The sequence below is a fragment of the Syngnathus floridae genome, chromosome 19 (assembly GCF_059516105.1).
Source record: "Syngnathus floridae isolate MCC-2025c chromosome 19, RoL_Sflo_1.0, whole genome shotgun sequence".
In the NCBI taxonomy this organism is placed as follows: Eukaryota; Metazoa; Chordata; class Actinopteri; order Syngnathiformes; family Syngnathidae; genus Syngnathus; species Syngnathus floridae.
The window spans coordinates 640096-663605 of record NC_142431.1 but is presented as its reverse complement, the minus strand read 5'-3'; the positions used below and the strand labels follow the sequence as shown (position 1 = coordinate 663605).

Here is a 23510-nt window from a genome sequence, read left to right as displayed (position 1 = left end):
GAGACCATCAGGGGAGCGCTGCAGCCAAGTGGAGACTGTGGACCATAGCTAAGCTAACATTAGCATTTGGGGGTATAGACAGGTGTTGTTCTTGTTATGTATTATATTATAGCGGAGGATGATTTCTTTCTGTGTAAGCAGAAATGTTCTATTGACAAATGTAACCTATGACACCATCACAATGTCGTCAAGTCGGCTGGCGTGCACACGCCCTGGCAAATAGACTCATGCAAATACAGAAGTGCAGATTCAATAAAACTGCCGTCTCGCAGGCACGCACACGTCTGGATGGAGCCACCGTGTCGCCAATCCAAGAGGAAAAGTGGGCGCATGTTGCTTGATGTCTCCCTTGTTATGGAAGGTACAAAAGAAGGGGAAAATAAGAGGCAACAGCCGCCATAGCGACAAAGGAGGACCTGGCCGCGGCCTGTCACCTTTGCAGCGTGCTGATTGGTGGACGCCGTTGAGCTTTGTTGCCGTGTGGACTGAAAAGAGGCGGGCAGGCGAGGCGCGAGGCGAGCGTTGCCGTGGACGCAGCAGCTATCTCAGCAGTCCTGTCGGGCAGGATTTACACCAGCAGGCTCTGAGCTGATCTTTATGCTTCTGACACCCAGTGTGTGCGTACGTGCGTGCGTGCGTGTGTGGTGGTGAGCCTGCCATGCGTTCAGTGAGAGCTTTTCATCTGCACTTCAATTGACAGCCATTTGCATAATGCCATGATGAAGCCCACCTCGTCTGCACAATATTCTACTCAGCGCACTTGTCGACTTCGCTTTGCCAAGTCTGTTTTTTTGATGTGCTGCTTGTAGATGCTATTTGTGACTGAATACATTGGGCCCTGCAGCCTTTGGTGCACATGTTGTCTGTTTGTCTGTTTCCCATCATGTGACCTCTAAGGGCCATCAGGTCAAAAGGTCACTCGTGGTTGTGGTTCAGGGCTAGTTGTACTGCCGCTGAGTGGTAAAAACATGTTACTGCACCTTGACTGACATTGGTGATTGACAGAGGTGGCAATTCCTACTCAAGACAGGTGAAAGTGCTAAATGGAGTTGCTTCCTTAAGTTATCGCTGCTTTCATGTCTTCCATCGCGGTGGGTAGGATGCCGAGATAGCCAACGACATCATGGCCGCTCCGTTCCAAAGCTTATTTGTAAGAAACGCCTGCCTCGAGGGGCACCAACTGTGTGTGAACAAAGCAAACAGACAGACAGACAGACAGACGAGCAGACTTGTTGGTGTGAGACGTTTGTCTAGACAGCCGGCCAGATCCTTTCCTCCATTGTTGGCCTGCCAGTGAAATGCTCCAAAACAGGAAACAATCTTTCATAACCAACTCGCATGGATATTAACACAGCGTGGGAAGCTAATTATTCTTTCAGTTGACATAAAGTGTCATTCAATACACATGCAATCATTTCATTGATGCATTTATTTCCTCAAACGTGGTGATTGTTTACCAGACAGTGTATGAGATCATCATCATCAGTTCCAGAACCAAGCAATTCCATCAAATGAACCCAAATGAGTATTTCCTTGCTTTTTCTGCCATCTTGTGGTTAGTATAAGAAGTACAAGCTCGTTCTAAGGTTCCGTACATTACTAAACAGGTTTCACATAATAAAATACAATTCGAAATTCATCATTATTAAATATGATCATTTCATTTTTTTACCTTCAATTTAGAGTTTAAAAGCAAAACAAGCCCGTCATTACTTCGTGCGACTGTTTGGACTGCGCATTTGGCTCATCCCGGCTCCCGTCGTCGATCACGTGACTCCCCTTTGACGTCAATTCTGGTGCTTAGCTGTTGTAGCTAGCTGCTTACTACTTTGCTCCCTTTTCAACTCGTCTACGTCCACTTTACGTCGAAAGCTCAGTTATGGAGATAGGGGCGGAAATAAGCAAGAAAATAAGAGTGAGTCGCATGAGCACACGAGATGAGTTGACGTGAAAATTGCGAATAGAAGCAGATAATTGCGCTAGCTAAAATGCGGTTAGCATGTTGCATCGGTTGCCTGGCGAGCAGCCAAATGGCAACACGGCGTTCGGGTTGTTTGGTCATCTGTTTATTGGGTTTTCCCAACACCATGCGCTTTAATGGGAGAAGAGGGAAGGAGAATTGGCCTTCGCTTTGTTAATGCTTGTGCTGTGCCACTCTTTGCAGGCTGCTATTAAAGGAAAGCTTCAAGAGCTCGGAGCATACATAGGTAAGTCGTATTGCAGAAAGGCTCGGTTTACGATGTGCTTATGGCCAACGTGTTCGTTGGTCAACAATGATGGATGAGCACGTTGTCGTAATTGCGGTCAACATTTGTATGACAACGCTTTAACGAGTCAGTGTCGTCGGGCTTCGATCCCTTTTGAGGAGGTAACCTTTGAAAACGTGGACGGCGTAGTAATGCTAAATGCGCGTGTTTACGTCACGTGATGATCTCACGAACCTGAAGATGACCACTCACAATGCCCCAATGCGCATTTATATTGTTTACATACGTACTGTAAAGTTGTGCATAGTGCAGTTGGAAAAAAGAAGATAAAATGACAAAAGTATTTGTGTTGATGATCTCGGTATGCCCTTTGGTGACTTCCGCCTCCGTCTTTCCAGATGAGGAACTTCCCGACTACATCATGGTGATGGTGGCCAACAAGAAAACCTCCCAGCAGATGGCGGACGATCTGTCGCTTTTCCTCGGAAACAACACCATCAAGTTCACAGCCTGGTATGATGACGACCACAGAGATGGTTTGGTTGTTAGCGCAGCGCGGCTTGTGCGGTGAACTAACGGTTTCCCCCTTGCTTTATTTAAGGCTGCATGGCGTCCTGGAGAAGTTAAGAACCGTCGCCGTGGGTAGGTGGCACTCTTTGTCGCTTTCCCCGCTGCGTGTTTGCTTGAGCCCGAAGAGTTGAACGAGGTCGACGCGGTTTCATGCGTTGCAGAGCCCGCCTCTGGCGAACAGGAGGAGCAGCAGCTCGTCGCCGGCGCCCCTGAGATCAGGACGGACGATTGCAAGTCCAACTCCCGCTCCGATCGATCGGATCCACGCGGCTACGCCCACGAAAGCAGGTGAGGAAAAAAAACGTGCACGTGGCTGCACTGACTCCTCGAACAGCAATTTTGAGGCGCTCGCATGGCGACAAAGCCGCTCACCCGAGCGATTCTTACTTCCTGTCAGGAGGCCCAGCGTGGAGAAGGGCTCCTCCCGCCTGACGTCGGCCGTCAAGCCGCTCATGGAGCTCCTCCCGTCCGAGGCGGTCATCGACATCAAGCCGGAGATGGACGACGACTTCGGCGAGGACCCCGTGGAGGCGACCGCCGCCCACAGGGGAGCTCGCGGCGGCGCTCGACCTTCCTTGGAACTCTACAGGCCGGGCCACAGCAAGCTCGGCAACGCGGCGCGCTCTGCCGAAGGATCGTCGCACGGGAGGCATCAAGAAAGCAGGAGCGGCCGCAGAACCTCCAGAGGCGACCACAGCAAGGTACAGACATTCAAATCTTTTTCAGGAAATGAAATAAGTGTCCGTCAGCGTGCGGTCTGCCATCTTCAGGAGGAGTCGTCGTCGTCGTCGTCGCGGAAACGCAAGGCGCCCGTGGTCAGCTCGGTGGTGCGAGTCAACCGCGACTCGGACGAGGAAAGCGACGACGCGGACGAGGACGAGGAGGAGGAAGGCTACGGCGGCCGAGGCCCGTCCAGTCGGGTGCTGCTTCCGTCTAAACCGGAGCGCAAGTCAGTCTGCTTTCCTCTCGGTTGCCTTTCCCAGAAACAAAAATTTCTTGCCACTTGACGTCTCTTCCCGTTGGATGGTTTCAGGCCGTCCCTCCCACCGGCCAAGCAGGCCAACAGGAATCTGATCCTGAAGGCCATCTCTGAGGCGCAGGACTCCATCAACAAGACCACATCCTTCCCAGCTCGTACGTCCGCCCCCTCCTCCCCCCTCTTCTTCTTCTTCACGTTTACATTGCCGTGGCGCCGCCCGCAGTGCCGCTGAGACAGACGGTTCCCGTGGCGCCTCGAGCCCGCCTGGCCAGGGAGGAGGAGATGACGGCAGCCATCCAACTGGCGCAGCAGCAGCACCTGCACGGGGGCGGGCAGTCGTACGCGCCCGAAAAGCAGCCCGGCAGAACTCTGGGTATGTCACGCGACGCGTGCGTGCGTGCGTGACGTGCGCTCGCTCACTGCGGAAAAATCTTTGCTTGTCGTGTTTGCCGTCAGCCGCGGCTAGATCGGCGGCTTCGCACGCTCCGTCGGATTCGGCGCAGCGCAACGAGCCAGACAAGCCCGACGACGGTGAGTGTTGCGTTCCCATCGGGTCGGCCTCACAATCGAGAGTTTGTTTGACGCTGCGTCGTGTTGCTCGTGCTTTCTCCTCAGCGAGCGGCGACGCCGCCAAACGCTCGGACACGCGCTCCTTCATCGTGAGTCGACCGCCGGCGGACGGCAGCGCAGGTCGGCAGCCGGAGCGCAAACAGAAAGTCGAGTCGGCTTTGCCGCGCACCGTGCAGGCTAGGTGTGTGCGCCAACGTTCAATGGCCTCTTTTTTTTTTTTCCTTTTCTGAAAATCCCTTCCGATTGGGTCATACTGGGACGCGGCCTTTGATTTGAATCTTTCCAACTTGTTCACCAGCAAAGAGAAGGAAAACTCCGCCAGCCCCAAGTTCATCGTGACGCTGGAGGGCGTCCCGAGCCCGCTGGGGCACCTGGCCGAGTCCGAAATGGAGCTGGACGACGTCAGGCCGCCTTCCAAGTCCGCCCGCGCCGCCAAGTCCAAAGTCTGCGTCCTTCAAAGGCCGCACGGGGGCCCGTCAATGGACACTTTATTAGGTACGCCAGCACGACCTGGTGAGACGCCGCGACGATGGCCATTCACACTTTTGTTTCCCGTTGTCGTCTCGTCGGACAGAAGACGAGATGGACGTGGAGATGTTTGACGACGACTCGGCGCCTTCAAAGAGGCCGAAAGTGATGGAGCGCTGCAAATTCTGGCCGGTGTGCAAGAGCGGAGACGAGTGTCCCTACCATCACCCGACCAGAACTTGCAAGTGAGTCCCAAACAGAGACGTCACAATGCTGTGACGTGGCCACTACTTGCTTTTTTCTTTTCCTTTTCCGCAGGACGTTCCCCTCGTGCAAATTTGGCGACAAATGCCTCTTCATCCATCCCAACTGCAAATACGACGCCAGGTGCAGCAAGCCCGACTGCCCCTACACCCACGTTAGCCGCAGGGGAGCCACCGCCGCCGCCGCCCCGCCCGCCAGGCCAGGTGCTCCAGCACCCCCGCGAGCCGCCTCGGACGTCGTGTTGCCCACGCTAACTTTTAATTTTTTTTTCCTCCCCCAGTGGTGCCACCAGCGCCAACAGTGAGCATGTGCCGATTTTTCCCGCAGTGCAAGAAGATGGACTGCCCTTTTTATCATCCCAAGGTAACACCCGCTTTGTGTTTGCGAAAGAGAGAGAGAGAGAGAGAGAGAGAGGCACTTCCCAAAATGTTTTTCTTACCCGGCAGCCGTGTCACTTCGCCGGCCAGTGTAACCGCGACGGCTGCACCTTCTTCCACCCCAACGCGTCCGTCCCTCCGAGACACGCCCTCAAGTGGACCAAGACGCAGAGCAGGTGCTTCCGTGTCCAATGTGGTGGCTGTCGGGCGGAAACCTGATGTGTGCTGATTTTTCAATTTGGGATGTCAATATTTTGAGCACATTGAATTGGCAATAGAAGGTGATTTTGGTTACGCCAGCAAGATTTTTATTTTTTTTTCCCCCCTTTGTGCCTGCCACATGGGGAAATTCCGCCCAACAGCAAGAAAGTGCATCCGAGACACTCGACAGCGTGTCACTAAATGTTCTCGTGTTTTTCTTTCTCCCAGCTAATGAAGTCTCGACTCTACTTTGAACCAACAACCGATGTCCCGTCAAGCCGTCAAATTCATTCGTTGTTGTCGTTGGTAGTTGCATTGTTTTTTTTCCAAAATGCGTCTTTTGTGAAGTTGCCAGGCAGATTTTTGTATCGATCCCAGGCGGGGAACGGCAATGAACTCAACCTCTGCTGTCTTATGTTATTTTCTTTAAAGGACATTGTGGATGATGTTCCTGAATTTATAAATGAGTGGAAAAAAGGAGCATTTTTGTGTATTTGAACTTCAACCTCTTTTTAATGCCATTTTCACATATAGGATACTGCCACCTCGTTTCATTTTTGGATGTGTTGGTGCAAGAATTCAAAGTACCAATTTGCTCCCGCTTTTGAAATCTCTCCACGGTTTTGAACTTGAAGAACAAGTGAGCGGTTTGTGCGCGCGCTGCCACATTTGGTGAGAATCTGATGGAAAAAATGCTTCCAACTGCTTGTATGCATTTGAGGTGTTTTTTTTTTCCTTTTCCCAAATCATTAAAAATGTTGCCTTAAGAATGGTTAGAGCTGTCGTCACATCATTCCAGTGGAAATACAAGCAAAAATGTGGCTTTCAACTTTTTGTCCAAGATGTTTTTACAGGCCCATCGATGCTCTGACTGCTCTTTTCGCTGCCGACACGCTTACAGGTGAGCTCAGCTGTCTGGTAAGGAGGCCAAAGACTTGCCAGTCAGTCCCTCGCTGTGTTGCAGACTCGTCGGAGGGCAAACCGGACGCCTCGAGACTTCACAGAGGGGAGAACGTTTGACCGCATCATGCTCGGTTGGGTGAGAACCCGTTTCCAAATAATTCGGTCAAATTGTATGAGCTGTGTTTCATAAATAGAATAATCATATCGCTAGAGGGCGCCAAAACGAATCACAAAATTGTATTCAGGTCACCATCACATTACAGACATAAATATTAGGATTTCCAAATCGGAGAACGACTTTTCATGAAGTGACTTGATGGTGATTGAGATTGGTGTTCAGCAACTTTCTGTGATGTACTTGTTCCACACGTGTGCTTCTCTATAAGCGTCCCCTTTTCAAGGGGTTTTCCCCGCGTGTGAGACTTTTCAAAATGTACACTCTTGAATTTCAGTGTGACGTGTCCGCGTTGCCTTAGATTATGATTTGATTTGCTCAAAACAGTGTCTACTTTTTTAACTGCGTCACTGTTTGGGTACTCTGCTTTTTTTGTGCGTATCTTGGGAAAACACTCGGTGCATTAAAAAAATCTTTGCGGTGATGGGACGGACATGTTTGTGTGTAGGAGGGCTGCGCTCTCTGCCAAGCAAAGCTGTTTTGCTCCTGATTTTCTTTTGGTCGCACGAATGTCGTGTTCCCGCTTTGAAAAACAATTAACAAGTAGCAATGATCCATTGTTGAAGGTATTAAAAAAAAACACATAGTGTCAACGTAGACATAAAATGGCGGGGAAAAGTGATTCGAAATGGAAAGTACCACCAAACAATATCCAAGAGCGGTGGTAGGATGCTGGTTGGGTCCCCTTGAGGCCTTAAGTCGAAACCAGTCGCTGCGGCGGGCTTTTGGCCGTTCCGTTTCTTCCAGAAGCAAAAACAAAAAGAGGAAGGGGCATCTCGGAGCTGGCGCGCGATTCTGGTGATTTTCACAGAGCGGAGGAGGAACTTTGTGTGTTGCTTTTCTGTACTTTTCACCATTTCACCAACTCTTCATTCACCCCCCGCACGCACGCACGCACCCCTTACCAGAAACCACATCAGAGCCAGTGAGAGAGCAAGCGAGCGAGAGCGTGAGAAAGGAGGAGGAGTGACAGAAACCAGGCAAGAAGAGAAAAGCTCTCGTTAAGTGGCAAAGCAAATTGCGTTGGGCACGGCAGCAAACTCTGTCTCCCTCTCGAGCACGGAAGGCGAAGTGGGGCCAGAGAGAGGCCTCGTGAGGCTGCTGCTGCTGCTGCTGCTGCTGCTGCTGCTGCCATGGCTCAGGGCTCGGACAGCAACGACGCAAGCTACAGGTCGCCGTCACCTGGAGGCAGGCAGGTAGGCTTCCTTTGCTTTGCCCCCCAAAAACGCCTGTTTTTTCTTCAATGAGTATTTTTGCGCGTGCGAGGATGACTCGGTCCGTCTGACCTTTACGAAAGGCAAACGTGTGAATAACACGAGAGTTGTCGGGAACACTTTGTGCGGCGGGTGAAAGTGGCGCCGAGTCATCCAGTTTGGCCTTTCCATGCTTTTGTTTTTTTTCTCTTGTGGATGAAGTTACAATTGAAAGTCACGTGCAGAACTGCAACAAACTGAATCAAAGTCGATTTTGGTCGAATGCCAAGTTGCACAATTTTGGACGCTGGTTGGCTTTCCAAAATGTGTTCATTTGTTCTGCTTTTGGAAAATAAAGTGATGGACGGTTCCTAACCAGACGGATGGCGAGGGGCGGTACGTTTCATTTACAACAAAGCGTGCCTTTGGGTGGGGTCGCTCGGGGCTTTCAGTTAGGCCCGGGTCACACCTAGTTTCGCGTCCCCGCAACGTAACGGTTCATTTTTCTGAGTCACTCTGGCCAATTCCCCGCTAGCTAGCATGCCTTGTGATTGCGCATCCTCATCTGTGCGCAGAGCTCGTCGGACGACGTGAAGAAGGTGATGCGGCGGGAGAAGAACCGCATCGCGGCGCAGAAGAGCCGAATGAGGCAGACGCAGAAGGCCGACAGCCTCCACCTGGTGAGAAGTCGCAACTTTGTGGTTTTTTTGGTTTTTTTTTTTTACATAACGCTACCTGACCATGTGGCGATGTGTCACGGCTTCTGTCGCGCGGCACGCTTGGACGCCGCTCGCCGTGTTTGTGCGAATAAATTAGCACGTGTGGGCATCGGCCAGCATCCAGCACCTCCCTTGCAAACTGCAACTGAGTGAGAAGACTTCTGCTCAGTCCATGTTGTCTTCGCTCCATTGCATCGTAGTAGACTTTTAGCATCTTTATTATTGTTTGTTTTTTTCTTCTGTTTGTGCAGCACAATATATATACAGTTTACATATTCAAGTCACTTGTGAGGCTCGGGGGGGAGGGCTTATCGCCCTCTGCGGTCTGGCTTGATGAGCCGCCCCCATGAACAGGAAGGTGTATTTTCCCTCTCAGTGACAGCGTAGTCATTTCCCATCAGCGCCGCGGTGTTTTCATTTGAAAGAAGACGGCAGCCCCTTCTTGTAAAGGCGCACGCGCCGGGCCGGCCGGCCGGCCCGCCCGCCGTCGGGGGTGGCGTGACGCACGACGCCGGGGGGTTTGCCCGCAGCTCGCACGGTGACCTTTTCAACCGCGACCTCAGCGGAAGATTTCTCTCCCACTCGGCAACCTGCTTTGGGCACTTGTGCTCTACTTGCGTGAGATCAAAGCTTATCAGTAAGTCACCCGAGACGTTTTGCAAATGTGCTTGTGGGAAATGTGTAAATGTTGGGACATTTGTAACCTTTTGGTCCTGGTTGCAGATGACTGGTTCAAAAAAAAAACAAAGGGAGGGGGGCGACCCATGCTAACAAGGCACTATTCACAGACAGACACACAGCTGAATGACATTTTTATATCACTAGTGACTTATGCAGATTTTGCTTCCAGCACAAGCTCCAAGAATGTGACCGCTTCAATAACAACTAGGCAAAGGAACACAACAAACAAAATAAAAGCTGACGAGACCAAATTAGTCACGCTGCTTCCACCGCTTCGTGTGGGCGTTATCGAGCAAAAAGATGACATGTCGTAAAACCATTGTAAATAGGGTGTCTCAATGAAAGACTTGCTCTCTTTCTTATCAGGACAGTTATTGTGGTCAGAGGTGTTGCTTCTTCACTGATAACAGGAAGTGTGTGTGTGTGTGTGTGTGTGTGTGTGCGGAGAAGTGCTCTACCCGTAACTTGACATGCGTGCGGTGTTGCAAAATGTGTTGGAAACACTTAGGGAGGGAACAAAAGAGTTACAAAATTGCCACTTGGCTCCGAACAAGAAACTTAAATACGTGCTTGTTATGGCAAATATACATATGAACACGCCTGCTGCTTTGCGTTTCCCCCAGGAGAGCGAGAGTCTGGAGAAAGAGAACGCGGCGCTGAGGAAAGAAGTGAAGCAGCTGACGGAGGAGGCCAAGTACCTGTCGTCGGTGCTGAGCAGTCACGAGCCGCAGTGCGCGGGCCTCAGCCCGACCCCGCCGGGCCTCCCGTACCCGCCTCGCCACCAGCATCACGCCGCCTACCACCAGCACGTCACCGTGCCGCACTACCAGCACTGACGTGGATCCGATCACGTCTCCAGAACTCTTTATTCGGTGGCAAAGTTAGCACATGTACCGAAATTTGTGTACTCTGATTGTACGCCGCCTCTGACGACCCACCAAACACTTTTTGTTTACACTGTGGATTCATTTGTAAGTTGCTTTTTTTTTTTTTTTTTTAGGAGGTGTCATGAAACCTGTTACATTGTTTTAGTTTTCCCTGCTGTGTTGATGTAGACCTCAAAAGCTCAGGAGATTTTTTTTTCGACTGATTTGATTGTTGGACAAAGCGAATGTAAAGTCGAGCCAAAGTTTGACAAGCTGAGATATTTATTAAATGTTGAAATGCATTCTGTCCCTCCCAATCTTTCTACATTCTACCTAACCATCTGTCCTTTTTTTTCTATCTTTAATTCCTTCCCTTATTGCCTTCCTCTTTATTTCTAAAATAGAACACCTACTTTTGTCCTTCGTTGTGTGTCAATGTGAATTTTTGAAAAACGTGCAGTTCGCGGGGAAGCCACTAGGTGGGGGGCTGACATATTCAATGCCCCCACTCTCTCTTTTTTTTAATTTGACTTTAGTTACCGTTTACTTTTTCTTACTTCCGGTCATCACGCGTCAACGTAAATTGCCCGGATGTCTTTGAACCGAGTGTAAAATGTCGCACGTGGTTCTCTTTGCGCGGACCACTCGTGACTTGTCTCGGGCTAGTTTGAGTAACACGCCCCGCAGAAGTGGTGCGGGTCCGAGTTGGTGGGTTCGCGAATGGACGGTGTCAGGCTGGCTCCACGTGTTGACACTCGAGGAAGGAAGAGACAAGAAAGAGGCGGTAGTGTTTCAGCGGGGGGGTCATACTGAATGCCGCCGCAACCATTCGAGTGACTCTCGAATCGAAACCGGCGCAGTTATTTTGGTGACTGGGACCCGCTACAAGCCAACGACGACGTCCTCCATTCATTTGGAACTTGGGCGCGAGGCTCGAGTCGACTTGCCCGTCAAAACTTGCCTCTTTAAAAGTCGCTTCTAATTCCATTACTTTCGAATTTTTTTTTTTTTTCGTCATTGAAACGTCCTATGCGTGGTATTGCGCGTATTCAACGACTCGGGCACACACCGACGAGCTCGCCATGAACGGGGAACCAGAGGAGAAGAAGCCCGGCGAGGAGCGGCATGACTCGGACAAACACGCCAAGCTGGAGTCGGCGGAATCCCCGGAGATTTTCGTGCGCCTCAGCGCTTCGAACGAGCCCACCTCGGCGGACAGAGTTTGGGAGACGCGCTTGTACAAGCGCCGCTGGGTCATGGTGTTCCTCTTCAGCTCCTACTCGCTGTGCAACTCGTACCAGTGGATCCAGTACGGCATCATCAGCAACATCTTCATGAAGTTCTATCCAGTGGACGCCTTCACCATCGACTGGATGTCCATGATCTACATGCTGACCTACATCCCCTTCATCTTCCCGGTGACGTGGCTGCTGGACAAAAAAGGGCTGCGGGTGGTCGCCCTGGCCGCCACGGCGCTCAACTGCGCCGGGACGTGGTTCAAGGTGGGCAGCGTCCAGCCCCACCTGTTTGCCGTCACCTTCGTGGGACAGTTCTGCTGCTCCTTGGCGCAAGTCTTCATCCTGGGCATGCCGTCCAGGATCGCGTCCGTCTGGTTCGGATCCAACGAGGTGTCCACCGCCTGCTCCATCGGCGTCTTTGGGAACCAGGTGAGAGATTTTCTCTTACTATACTCACCTATTTGCTGTTTGCGCTCCCTCAGTGGCATCCTGGGGCCAAGGAACTAGGTTGAAATGAGTTTATTGAGATAAAAGTAGTACTGCGCCGCCTTTCGGTGGCAATCATAAACCATTGGTACCAGATCAAATGAATTGAATTCCAGTAGGGGAAACAGAATGAAAGCTTTTTCGAAAACGATTTCAGCTGGGCATCGCCATCGGGTTCCTGGTGCCGCCCATCCTGGTACCAAATGTGGACAACGTGGACGAACTGGCCCACCACATCAGCATCATGTTCTACATCACCGCCGGGGTGGCCACCTTGCTCTTCATCTTCGTCGTCGTGGGTAAGAGCGGAACTCGACCTCATTAAACGTTATTTTTTACGAATGGGAAGAAACGCGTCACGTGGGAGTGGTTGCAGCAAAAGCGGGCACAATGCTCGTTTGCGTTCAGCGGCACAAACGGATCCTTGTGGAGGGAGGCCTTTGCTCCACAGTGGCACCATTCTTGCCACGTTCTCGCCGATTCAACTCTCATTCCTTGAAAGCAGCCTAAATGTGGAATGTACATTGCAGAAAATTCATCTCTTTATGTCCTGTTTGCGTTCTTCCTTCCTCAGCGTTTGCTTTGTGCTTCTCATGTGATGTGGGGATGGTTAGCTGTTTTTTCTCACTCGCTTAATCACTAACAGAACATTCATTCCAGTCCTGTTATTTTTTGGGTGTTCCTCCCTGTTTCATAATGACACTATTGATTCTTCTTATTTTTTTCTTTCTAACAAGTCTTCCAAGAGCAGCCCGAGCTGCCCCCGACGCAGGCTCAGGCCACGGCCCGAAGCATCCCGCCCGAGCAGTACTCCTACAGCGCCTCCATTCTTCGGCTGCTGCGCAACAAGCCCTTCATCCTCCTCATCATCACCTACGGTACCGACGGTCTCCATTGTAGCCGTTCCCCTCGGCTGACGGCATCCCCGGCACACCCCCAAACTTTTTTATCTTATCTGCCAGTCTCGTAAAAAAGGATTTAGTGTCTGTCAGAAGGATGAAGGCCGTATTGGCATTGGAGGGGTCCAAAGTTTGTTGACATTCTGACAATGATTAAGCAAAGCGCTTTTATGAGCGGCTGCGTTGGCGCCCCGCGGCGGCAGAACCTTTCGCTGGGCTTGAACTTGAACTTGAATTCCGGTCTCTATTATCAAACACACACACTTTCCTGCCCAACAAGCAAGGTCCACTCTGGCTGCCATTTTTGATTCCTTTTGTTGGAGTAAAAACAGATCAATGCAGGCCATTGTTCAATTCCTAAAACAGAACAGCTGTTTTTTTCCTTTTTTTGAAGGGGGGGGGGGCAAGAAAAACATCTGCAGAGAATTCTCAAAGGCTGCCTGCTTTCAAAGCTTCTCATTCCCGTTTGTTTGTTAGTTCCATAAAACCTTGAGCATCTGTGTAAGATCAAGAAGCCCCGCCCCCAAGACGTTTCCCCTTCTTTTCTGCGTTGCAGGCTTGAACGTGGGCTGTTTCTATGCCGTCGGCACCTTGCTGAACCGCATGATCATCGAGCACTACCCGGTGAGTCCAGTCCAGTCCAGTCGCTGGCCTCTTAAAAGAAGGAAAACCAAAGTGAATAGGATTTGCGTCCCCTCAAGTCAAAAGCGAGGAACGCTCCACATTTGAAATGAACGTGTCATCATTGGGAGGAGACACGCGTCATAAAATCGATCGCACGATGACTCGAGTCAATATTGGAAGACGCCGTTCAATTTCCGTTTCCGGTGAAATCGCACCCGAGCTTGGCTTCTTCATTTCCTGCTCGCAAACGCGTGCAAGCGGCCTTCACTTTGGCTTATCTTCATCTATTTGCACGGTCAAGGAAGGAAGCAGAAGCTCGGTCCGACAAGATGGGAAGCCATCCAATTAAAAAAAGAAAAAGAAGCACATTCCAGTGTGTTGTGTCAACTTTGCCACGTTGCTCGCAGGGCGAAGAGGTCAACGCGGGCCGGATCGGCCTGACCATCGTCATCGCCGGCATGGTGGGCTCCCTCATCTGCGGCCTGTGGTTGGACCGCACTAAAACCTACAAGTGAGTGGCCAGCATTTTTTTTTTTTTTTTTTTTTGTGTTTATGCAGGTGTCGCTTTCAAGTTGCTCCCCCGTTGGCTCGAATGCGGCACCCCTCTTGTTGTTGTTGTTTGTTTCCCCGCTATTGTCCTGCACATGTCTAAACATTTCCAGTTGCCATTGTGTTCTGTGTGATGAAAGACGCCGACCGGACCGGAGCGTTCCACTTTTTTGGACAGCGGGGGGTCACCCAAAAGGCGTGTCTTGTGCTCTTTTGCAGGCAGACCACCCTGGCCGTTTACTTGATGTCTCTGGTGGGGATGATCATCTACGCCGCCACGCTCAGCCTGGGCCACCTCTGGGTGGTCTTCATCACTGCCGGAGTTCTCGGGTACCGTCTTAAAAGTCATCATTTGTGACCAGCGGCAACGTTAGCAATGGAAACGTTGAAAGGCACCGAGCCGCCACTCATCCTGACCTTTGTTACGCTCTTGCCGAAAAGGAAAAATTGCCCACCGCCGCTCGTGTGTCTTCCAAAACAAAAAATGTAGGTGAGGGGCGGTCGTACGCAGTTGTGGCAAATGCGTGCTCGTGTTTTGGTGCCAGCTGGAATTTGTGGAATCTCCCCGATAACCTTATCGCCTTTTTCACGCAATAAAAAAAGGCGGCACATTCTTGGAAGGAATTGAACTTCATTCTCACACGCTTGACGGAAGAAAAAGAAAGAAAACATGACTTTGTTTACCTTTCTGTAAAATGCTGAATTGATGCGTTTCAGCTTCTTCATGACCGGCTACCTGCCGCTGGGCTTCGAGTTCGCCGTGGAGCTGACCTATCCCGAATCGGAGGGAACCTCCTCTGGGCTCCTCAACTGCTCTGCGCAGGTAACGCAAAACACAACTAGATTCTCCTTGGATCGCAACTGGGCCGGAACCAAATATTTGTCTTTGGCCAGCATTTGATTTTGTTATTGATTGAACGTGTCATGGCAGGTTTTTGGCATCATCTTCACCATCTGCCAGGGCAAAATCATCGACACGTTTGGCACGCTGCCGGGAAACATCTTCCTGTGCGTCTTCCTCCTGCTGGGCACCGTCATGACAGGTAGGAAAGATTTTTCTTCCATCTTGCGTCACGGAAAGAGTGCTCCAGGGTTTTTGTTTTTCACTGAGAAATGTTTATTTTGTCGCAAGATGCAAAATGACATTTTACTGTGCACCATCACGTCTCAAAGGTTTCCGTTTGCTGCCGAGTGTAAATTGGGGTTAATCATTTGTGCACTTTGCAAGTTATGCAATGCGACCCCCCCCCCACACACACACACCCCATCGTTGTTTTCTTGGGAAATACTTGAAATTGCTCTTGGCCTATTGAACTGTATCGACTTGACTTGCGCCACCTTTTCAACCTTTGAAGTCAATGACTTGGAAAATGTATTCCTGTTTGGAAATCATTTGGAGTAGGCTATTGTTTGCAAATGCATCTTGCACTTTGCGAGCTAGCTAGCTAGCTGCTGTAGCTGCTTCCGAGTGCCTTGTTGTCGGCGGGGGTGAACCATCAGTCTCCCTCATTCCCACTAAAGTCCACCTTTGTGTCGCCTTAAATGACCGGCAGGCTTCATCAAGTCGGATCTGCGGCGGCAAAAAGCCAACGAGTTGGCCAAAGCAGAAGTAAGTGCGAAAGGCGGATCGGATCGTCTTCCTGTTGACGTGTCGTCTTTGTGTACGCCGCCGCGTGCTTCCCTCAAATCATTGTGGTTGTTTTCCGCATTTGTCAGTGTTGCTCCTCCTCGCATGTGGCTTTTGTCCGTCGGCTTGCTTCCAAAAGTTGGAAAACTGACACGTTGAAATGATCCAATAATTATTTGGGACATGAGTAGTAACAGATAGCAACTTCTTAACAATACTCATTTTGACTCAAGCGCTTGCAATTGTAAGTACTCTGTTGGCTTCATGGTCTTTATCATGTTACGTTTGTCTTTTTCTCGAACCAACAACAAATCTTTGCATGTCATCAAAAGGCCCCATTCAGTGTGCTTGATGTCTTCTGCCGCCGCCGTCACGTGAAATCCCCCCACTAATTTCATTTAACAGAGCTTCGGCGCGCCATCTTAACAATGTGTCTCACTTGTCGTGATTTCAATCGAACAAATTCGCAGCGGCGAACGAATGCTTAGTGACGGGCGGCTGTGATTTTAGGCGGAGGCGATGACGTCGGGACCGGACTACGGCGCCACGTCCTAAATCTCCACAGCGCAGACGCTGCCTTCACTATAAAGCGTTCCGTAAACAAACCCCAAAAAATCTCATCAAATCATAGCGCTCTCCACAGGCGCGCTAAGGTAATGATCACGCCACGCCAATCCATCTGCTTCCCAGTTGCCGCTTCTTTTTCGCTTTCGACTGCAAGGCAGCTTCGCCTCTTAAGCCGCAGTGCTGACTGACCTGAGCTTCATTCAAGTGATGACGTCATTTGCAAGTCAAGTGTCGTTCATTCACTGGCGGTTTTCCCTGTACTGCCTCTTTTCTCCACAAGAGGGAGACAGAGGACGAGATTCTCTCATGGGCAAACTGATGGACGCACTGCTACTTTAATGGGAAATGCATTTGAAATGTTCTAATCTAATACCTCTAATTTTGGCACAACTTAGTTTTGCACTAATTTACAAACATGATGAAAAAAACTCATCACTTCAATCCTTGAAGGAAAATGAAGAACTAGCCGCTAGGTTCTAAGTTGGCGTGTGTACTGTTTCCACCTGCAGGGACCATGTGACAGGCTGAGAGGAGGCATGTCCACAAACCTTGTCCTCCAAGAAGAAAAGTTTTAAAAAAAAGCACAAAACTGCACAATTAACATCAGAAACCAGCGCGATATGTACAATTGTAATCTTTCTTTTTTACTATTAATATTCAATTTAGATTTACCTAACTTGATTTACATGCTTTGATGTCTACAAATTAAATCCTTCTGACAATCGTCAATGACTTGTACCTTGACAAATTTACCGCTATCAGTAACGAAAATGTGGATTTTGTAACCACAAGTGTATTTCTGACTTCATGGAAAATGTTTTCAACCCTTCTCGTTCTTGCTAGTCAACAAGATGAATGCGACACAAATGACTGCTGAGGATCTATACTCCCTATGTACATATGTTTTGTACAAGATTCATGTTTACTTTTTAAGATGCCCCCTCCACGTCACTTTATTGTAGTTTCCTTTTCCGCCACCATGTGGTGCTGTTGCAACGTGCTCAGATGCTCATTTCAATGCAACGAGCTTTCCTTTAAATTCATTGATTTGCTTCGTCTATTGTACATTGTCGTAAAACAAACAAACGAACAAACAAAAGTGTAGTTATAAATAAGACTCAGGCAATTTGTCCTTTCTGATGAATTCATTGTTGTATGAAGACTTTGACATCATATACATTTTTGGAATGAAAGAAAATATAGTTGTGAGTTGACCTCGCACTCTTTTCTGCCCTTAATGGTCAAAGAGCACTTTTCCGTCCATGAAACGAGGCCTTTATGAGTCAAGCGGAGCCTCGGAGGCCTTCTTTGCGCCACTTTATGGTTCGCACGGCAACCAAAGTGGCTCCTGCTGTGTTTGTGTTGCGCCGACACGCTGTAACCGGTGGCCATGTAGCGCTAATTGGAGCGCCGCGTGACTGGGCGCTTTCAGCACAATTTCCGAGGTGTGGTGTTTGCACCCCCAACCCCCGCGGCGCTACGTGATGACGCGTGAAACGCACTTTGTGTTCCACGCGGAACTTGGTGCACTGCAGTCCAATTCCGCGCCAAACGTTCACAATGGCAGACGCAGTTGCAAGAAAAAGATGAATCTGATGTTTTTAAAATGAATTTGATATTTCTGAGAATATCTATATTGGAAAGTGTGCAGGAACCTTTATTTTGCCGTTCCTATTTCCGGGCCTCCAAATAGTCACTGGAGCACTCAGCTTTGGCACCGCCTCAAAGCTTTAATGGAACTCGTCCATGACACAAATGCAATGATGCCCACGTGGCCTCGGATGCAGTATTGACCGAAATGTTTGCCAATCCATAGCACTTATCCGGTCGATCGGGGCCTTGTCAACGTGTTAGGCGGCCATTTTGGAAAGCCTTCCGTGTGACTTGACCATGTTTTGGAAGAGAAAGAGCACGACCGACTTGTTATTCCAATTGGCCGGCCATTAGCCTTTTGTTTCTTAAAATGATGCAACAGCTTCCCTTTTTGCTGAAATGGCCTTAGTGGGGTTTTCCCGTAGCCTCGCCAAACATTTTTCAAGAGCCACTCGGGGGCGCGTGGGTGCTCGAATCACAAGACGGAGGAAACGCTAACCGCCGTTAGCCTCCTTGCGCGTTTCCCACGCTCTTCATCATTCAAAGGATCCACTCAAGTGGCGTTTTACAATCTCCCAAAAGCGGGAAACGGATCCTTTTGCGGTCGCCGCCGCGCTTCCAAGATGAACTCATCCTCAAAATCCTTTCAGCCGTTTGATTTCCTTTTCACGGCGCCACCGTGACGTCAAACGCTAAAGCTAATATTGTCAAACGGGCTTTGCGCGGAAATGAAGGCTTCTTACGCTCCGCTGGTTTCTCGTGTGACGCAGCGTCGTCACCGCGGCCCGGCTTTCTTCCACCCAAAAGGCGTTGTTTGAAGTTGGCCGGGGGGGAGCGCAAATGTGCTGAGCTCGGCAGCTTCGTTCGTGTGTGGACGATTGGCGACGGGGTCCCGACCCGTTTGAAGTGGGTCATCTTGGGAAAAAAAGGCCGGGCGGGCGGGCGGGCTTTGCGTGTTGTCTTTAGCCGTCCAAAGTGTGAAAGATCTTGTTGTTGTGATGGCCGCCATCTCCCGTCATGCACAAAATGGTGCTCTTTCCCTTCCCGCAAGTGTTGACTGCTAATCCTCGCACGCTTGTCTTCTTCCCGCGCTTGGCACGTCGGCGCATTCCGAGCCCAGCGGCTTTGCGCAAATACAACAAATTGGCTTTTTCCAGCTCTGTCCTCCTCACAAGAATTTAGTTCTGAGAGTTGAATCAAAAGAAAAGAAGTCGTTGTTGTGTTTTGAGGGTGAGACTATCCAGATGTAGTCTCAAGAACTTTTTCTGTCCTGATTGTGATGTTATGACTTTTTTTTCATATGTAGGCCAGTCTGCCGTAGCGCGCAACGATTGTTGCTTTTTGATTGTAATCTGAGTCGTCGTATCAGGGAGGAAGCGGTCGGCCTCCCGTGCGTTCGGACGTGGGCTCCCGAGACGGCGCATTAATCACATTTTTATGAGCCGCTTATTTCCATAAATAGGATCGAAAGCCTTTCCAGCCCAAGGGGAAGCGCTCTTCCAAATGTGTTCTCGAGGCACATCTGTTGATATACTTGCCGCCGCGGCCGCAATGGCTAATGGCTTTAGCGTACGAAGCTAACCGACAACATACCTGAACACGCTCCAGATTCTCTGCGCTGTCACATCTGCTGCGACTGAACATAAAGCCCATTTCGAGTGGACTTTCTTCTGAAAAAATAGCAGTTGCGATTGTCCAACTTTTTCAGGCCCAGTCCTCTTTTCTGCCTTGCCAACTCAATGCAAACTTGGCTCCTTCCTCTCCTGACTGCAGTCGTGGTTTTTACGCACATTTGTAGTGCAATTGATCTCGAGTTTGGCCATGCGCACACACGCACACAGCCCAGTGTGTGTGTGGGCAATTTCAGGCCTTCATTTGTTTAGCTGTGGCGCTCTATGAGCTTGATTCGTTGGCACATTTGCTCCCTCTTTGGTCAGCCCACCTTTTCCAGTAACGCCATAGTGGACTTGTATGTATTGCGTGGGAGGCTTCCCATCGTACTCTTGCACAACTCTTTCCACGGGACCGCTGCGATGTGACCTGATGATTTTATTGCTACAAAATTCCTCGCTCGCTCGGGCATCTGTTAATGCGTTCAGGGAGTAGCGGGCCGTCCGCGGTGTTTTGCAGCTTAACGTGTCGTGCCGCTCGTCTTTGGTGTCAAAGAGTTCACCAAAAGCAGCGTTGGCTCGATTGTTTCCATTCATCAGCAGGACGTCCGATTAGAAAACAAAAAGACTTCAGGAGAGGCAGAGCAGCTTGGGATTTTTGCCGAGTTAGCGTTAGCTACACCTTAGCCATTGTTGAAAGACAGAAAAGATGATATTTCAACTTCCTAATCTTTCGGACCCTCAAATTGTGTCGCTCCAAATTCTTTGCCTTTTAAATTTCCCAGTCTAAATGCTGACTTGGCACGTTTGACTCCTTTGGCGTTTGTTGCGGCCAAGCTGCCCTGGGCCGCTGCCGCCGCCGCATTTGAGGCGCCGCTTGTTGACTCGGCTCTTTTGTCTCTGCGTCAAAGTTCATCTCTCATCGCCGCTGACGGGGAAGGACAATTGCACGGCGGCTCAAAACGAATGTTTTGTTTTCATTCTGTAAATGACTTTGTATTGTTTGGCATACCGGGAAGACAAAAGGCAAAGTAGAAACAAAAATGACAATTAATTGTTACACTTTTGACTTCACCTAAAATTTTATGATCACACATTTTTGAACTATAGTTTCATATTATATACACTTAAGTTTCCAAAATATAAAAAGAAAGACTTATTTTCTCTTTTTTTTTAATTAATAGCAATCATCAACAAAGCAAACCGTTTTACCCCAAAAACCCAACAAAGTGAAGTGAAAACGAGAAAGACATGACACGACAGCTTTGTCAGAATAAAAGCGCAAGATGTGAGATGAACTTGACCCATTTGCTATCAGTTGCGGAACCGGGCACCCCCCAAAAAAAGTCATTTGTGCCTCCTCAGCTACATTTGCAAGACTTGACGATCATGTTGGAGAGCTGCTCCACTTTGGGGGTCCGTCCCGAGTAGTAGAGGATGGTGAGGGGCTCCAGTTCTTGGGGGACGCAGCACGGCGAAGCCGACGCCTCCGGGTTCAGAGTGTTGTACAGGCTCAGCAACTTAGACGCAGCAGAAACGCACACACACTCGTGTGCTTAAAATGTCCAGAAAGATTCTGCTCATTTTTTTTTTTTTTTCTTACCGAGCTGTGCGCCGTGTCAGAGCTCCTCAGGTAGGGGCACGGCCCCGAGCAGTAGTTCGCGTCGTAACCGCTGGGCTCGTGGATCCACTTCCAGTCCAGGTCGCGGCGGAAATCGATGTGCAGCCGGCGCACGCAGCAGCTCTCCTCGGCGTTTCTGCGCACCGACCGACGTTTACGCGCGCGGCCGTTCAAACGCTCAGCATCCGAAAGCGGTTCTTACGAGAAGCAGTAGTCGGTGTCCAGCGCTCGCTTGCGTCTGCGCGACTTTGAGTCCAGGCGGTGAGGCGGGATCATCATGAGGATGAGGTGAGGCAGGTTCTGGTCCTTGCTCCTCTTCAGATGGCTGAGGTCCAAGCGACTCTGCTCCTCCTCGCCGTCCACGCCTCGGTGGGACAAAAACGCTGAGCGGCTCGCCGGCGTTCCAAACGACCGCGCTCGGGCGGGTACCTTTAAACTTGACGTCCAGAACCTCGTTGTCGTTGTCGATGATGTCGCCGTTGGGGCCGAAGGTGTGGCAGGGGCAATGGACGCTGATTTCCAAGCCCAGATTGCTGCCTGCCGTCAAATTAAAGTCAAGGTCAGGCGGAAGGCGGACCTGACGTGAATGTGATCCCCACCTCTGCTCGTCAGCCACTCCCGCACGGCGTCGGTCACGTCAAAGGAGACCCATTCGGGCGTGCCTTTGGTCAGCACGTTTTTGGCGCCGATGTAGCGCTGCTTCCTGACGTGTTCGTTCGGCCGCACGATCTGCAAAAGCCAGACAACGCGGCACCGAGTCAGTGGCCATTTGAGAAGCCGAAGGCGGCCAAAATGCGGTTGCTGTTAGCGGCCGATGACATTTCCTTGGACACGCGTCTCACGTAAATCCGCATGGCAGACCACAGCGCCCTTCTCAGATTAGCATCTTAAATATTTGGCCAAGGACACACCAGAAGTGAACTTCCAGTATAAGAACGGAGCCCAGCTCCCGCTAAGCATTCACTCGCCGGCCGCCATTTTGTGGGCGGAGGTTAACAGTACCTTTACGCACCTGGTAGAGCTCGATCCGCTGCTCGTTGCGCCTGGCGCCGGCGTTGGGAACCCGCAAGGCTCGGAACTCGGCCCTGAAGAGGTCGCTGGCGTTCCTTTCCATGGCCGAGACGTTGAAACGGAACACCTTGGACGTGATGCCTTTCGGGCAGTAGGACAGGTCGTCTGCGACAGAGGACGGAGGGACGGACGGACGGACGGCCACGTTAGGCGGCCGGCCGTCTTGCCACTTTCGACCCATAATGACCCCCTTGACTATTTGCAGCCTTTATTCGTATATTTTCAACTCACTGCTCTCGGTGGGCCCGTGAACCATGTTGAACCTGTAGACCTCCTTGGCGTAGTACTCGGCGTCGGTGCCGTCGGCGCCGCACATTTGGCGCCGGTGCCGCCCGAGCTCCTCCAGCAGCTGACGCGTGCTGTTGTAGAGCGCCCGCACCTGCTGGGGCACCTTGGTGGGCCCCTGTGCACGCGGGGGGCCGCTCAGCCGCAGCTTGCTGAGGATCTGCCCGCGGATGGCCTCCACCCGCTTCCTCTTGACGTGGTCCATGTCCACCGCCGCGCAGGTGGACAGCGGCGAACTGAGCGAGGCGCAGTGGAGCAGCAGCATGGCGCACAGCAAAGCTCTGCAGGCGTGCATCCTGCCCGGCCCGCCCGGGGCGATGGCGGGGTGGGGGTTCTGACCCCGATCCTACCGAGGCGAGCCCTCTAAAAAATGCCTCGGCCGAGAAGCAAGCCGCGTCTTTTTGGACCCATCGAGTTTCCAAAAGTTGACGAGCTGAGAATGGAGTCTGTTTGGATGGTGGGAGATGAGATGTGGGCTTTTTATTGCAGCCCGCCCGCACGCACGAACGGCGGCGTGACGGTGGAGGAGGGGCCCGGCCACCCCCGCACCGGCGCCCCCTCCGATGTGACTCAGACACGTGAGAAAAGCTTTTGCTTTTCTATTTGGAGGCCTTTAGTCACGCTCTTGTTATTCTTAGGGCACTATTAGCATGTTTTTCCCTGGAAAAGCTGCCTCAGGCGCCACCTTGTGGCCGGCTATGGAAATTGCTTTTATTTATTTTTTTTCTCCTTGCTTTTATGAAGCACAACATGATGTGTCAGGACAGATTGAAATGAAATAATACAAATGTAATTGGATTGACTTTTAGGACTTGATTAGCCAGATGCATTTTTCCGTTGCGCCCCTTAAAGAAAAAGTTGGCAGCTTTGAGTTGACGTTTACGTGTCCAATCAAATATGTGGACGGACGGCGGAATAGTCCCAGCCGCCGTCTGGGGATTCCGAGACGTGATCCCAGACGGTGAAAGTTCATGTTTACTCTGAGTGCTTCCCCCGCCGGTGACTTCACTGCTGTGTGAGTCACAAAATGTGATGAGCAAAACTAAAAAAAAAATAGCAATATTTTCCTCATGCGCGCACCCATCTGGCCCGTATTTTGTCCAGCCTGAAAATGGGGGGGGGGGCATGAGTCACATTTGGGGGTAGGAATGCAAACAGGAGAAGCCC

The 23510-nt window shown here is 50.7% G+C and overlaps 4 protein-coding genes across 7 annotated transcripts; 3 read left to right on the top strand and 1 right to left on the bottom strand.

The window, feature by feature from the left end:
- The first annotated feature begins 1753 nt into the window (after nt 1-1753).
- zc3h14 (zinc finger CCCH-type containing 14) lies at nt 1754-6406 on the top strand. 2 transcript variants are annotated; one of them, XM_088361576.1, is made up of 17 exons: nt 1754-1915; nt 2165-2207; nt 2606-2720; nt 2809-2849; nt 2939-3065; nt 3175-3478; nt 3551-3726; nt 3811-3911; nt 3980-4129; nt 4213-4287; nt 4372-4507; nt 4625-4821; nt 4901-5039; nt 5113-5261; nt 5339-5421; nt 5505-5611; nt 5865-6406. In XM_088361576.1, the coding sequence occupies exons 1-17, from the start codon at nt 1880-1882 to the stop codon at nt 5866-5868; spliced, it is 1983 nt and encodes a 660-aa protein (XP_088217702.1). In that variant the 5' UTR covers nt 1754-1879; the 3' UTR covers nt 5869-6406. The 2 variants fall into 2 exon arrangements, with proteins under 2 accessions (XP_088217702.1, XP_088217701.1); XM_088361575.1 differs by having other exon boundaries at nt 3548-3726.
- Nucleotides 6407-6547: 141 nt separating this feature from the next.
- batf (basic leucine zipper ATF-like transcription factor) lies at nt 6548-10475 on the top strand. The gene is made up of 3 exons (XM_088361600.1): nt 6548-7910; nt 8483-8587; nt 9931-10475. The coding sequence occupies exons 1-3, from the start codon at nt 7848-7850 to the stop codon at nt 10141-10143; spliced, it is 381 nt and encodes a 126-aa protein (XP_088217726.1). The 5' UTR covers nt 6548-7847; the 3' UTR covers nt 10144-10475.
- A 244-nt stretch (nt 10476-10719) lies between these two features.
- flvcr2b (FLVCR choline and putative heme transporter 2b) lies at nt 10720-17384 on the top strand. Of its 3 annotated transcripts, XR_015854335.1 has the most exons (11): nt 10721-11840; nt 12055-12196; nt 12635-12775; nt 13353-13420; nt 13828-13931; nt 14189-14299; nt 14687-14792; nt 14901-15012; nt 15523-15578; nt 16107-16249; nt 16673-17384. XR_015854335.1 is itself a non-coding variant. In XM_088361579.1 (10 exons), the coding sequence occupies exons 1-10, from the start codon at nt 11256-11258 to the stop codon at nt 16736-16738; spliced, it is 1491 nt and encodes a 496-aa protein (XP_088217705.1). In that variant the 5' UTR covers nt 10720-11255; the 3' UTR covers nt 16739-17384. The 3 variants fall into 3 exon arrangements, 2 of the variants coding, with proteins under 2 accessions (XP_088217705.1, XP_088217706.1); XM_088361579.1 differs by lacking the exon at nt 16107-16249 and having other exon boundaries at nt 10720-11840; XM_088361580.1 differs by lacking the exons at nt 15523-15578; nt 16107-16249.
- A 2401-nt stretch (nt 17385-19785) lies between these two features.
- On the bottom strand, nt 19786-22850 carry LOC148381325 (transforming growth factor beta-3 proprotein-like). The gene is made up of 7 exons (XM_088361584.1): nt 22290-22850; nt 22000-22163; nt 21587-21716; nt 21417-21524; nt 21190-21352; nt 20970-21123; nt 19786-20886 (listed from the first exon to the last, which is right to left on the bottom strand). Exons 1-7 carry the CDS (start codon nt 22636-22638, stop codon nt 20728-20730), a joined length of 1227 nt encoding a protein of 408 aa, XP_088217710.1. The 5' UTR covers nt 22639-22850; the 3' UTR covers nt 19786-20727.
- Between the last annotated feature and the right edge of the window lie 660 nt (nt 22851-23510).

Bases quoted from the DNA above. Each gene is read 5' to 3' on its own strand.
- zc3h14 (XM_088361575.1), top strand. From the start codon at position 1,880: ATGGAGATAGGGGCGGAAATAAGCAAGAAAATAAGA. The intron at 3,066-3,174 runs GTGAGGAAAAAA...ACTTCCTGTCAG, and splicing joins GGCTACGCCCACGAAAGCAG to GAGGCCCAGCGTGGAGAAGG. The intron at 3,727-3,810 runs GTCAGTCTGCTT...GGATGGTTTCAG, and splicing joins CCGTCTAAACCGGAGCGCAA to GCCGTCCCTCCCACCGGCCA.
- batf (XM_088361600.1), top strand. From the start codon at position 7,848: ATGGCTCAGGGCTCGGACAGCAACGACGCAAGCTACAGGTCGCCGTCA. The intron at 7,911-8,482 runs GTAGGCTTCCTT...ATCTGTGCGCAG, and splicing joins CGTCACCTGGAGGCAGGCAG to AGCTCGTCGGACGACGTGAA. The intron at 8,588-9,930 runs GTGAGAAGTCGC...CGTTTCCCCCAG, and splicing joins AGGCCGACAGCCTCCACCTG to GAGAGCGAGAGTCTGGAGAA.
- flvcr2b (XM_088361579.1), top strand. From the start codon at position 11,256: ATGAACGGGGAACCAGAGGAGAAGAAGCCCGGCGAGGAGCGGCATGAC. The intron at 13,932-14,188 runs GTGAGTGGCCAG...GCTCTTTTGCAG, and splicing joins GACCGCACTAAAACCTACAA to GCAGACCACCCTGGCCGTTT. The intron at 14,300-14,686 runs GTACCGTCTTAA...GATGCGTTTCAG, and splicing joins ATCACTGCCGGAGTTCTCGG to CTTCTTCATGACCGGCTACC.
- LOC148381325 (XM_088361584.1), bottom strand. From the start codon at position 22,638: ATGCACGCCTGCAGAGCTTTGCTGTGCGCCATGCTGCTGCTCCACTGC. The intron at 21,525-21,586 runs GTGGGGATCACA...ATTTGACGGCAG, and splicing joins GGAGTGGCTGACGAGCAGAG to GCAGCAATCTGGGCTTGGAA. The intron at 21,124-21,189 runs GTAAGAACCGCT...GTCGGTGCGCAG, and splicing joins GACACCGACTACTGCTTCTC to AAACGCCGAGGAGAGCTGCT.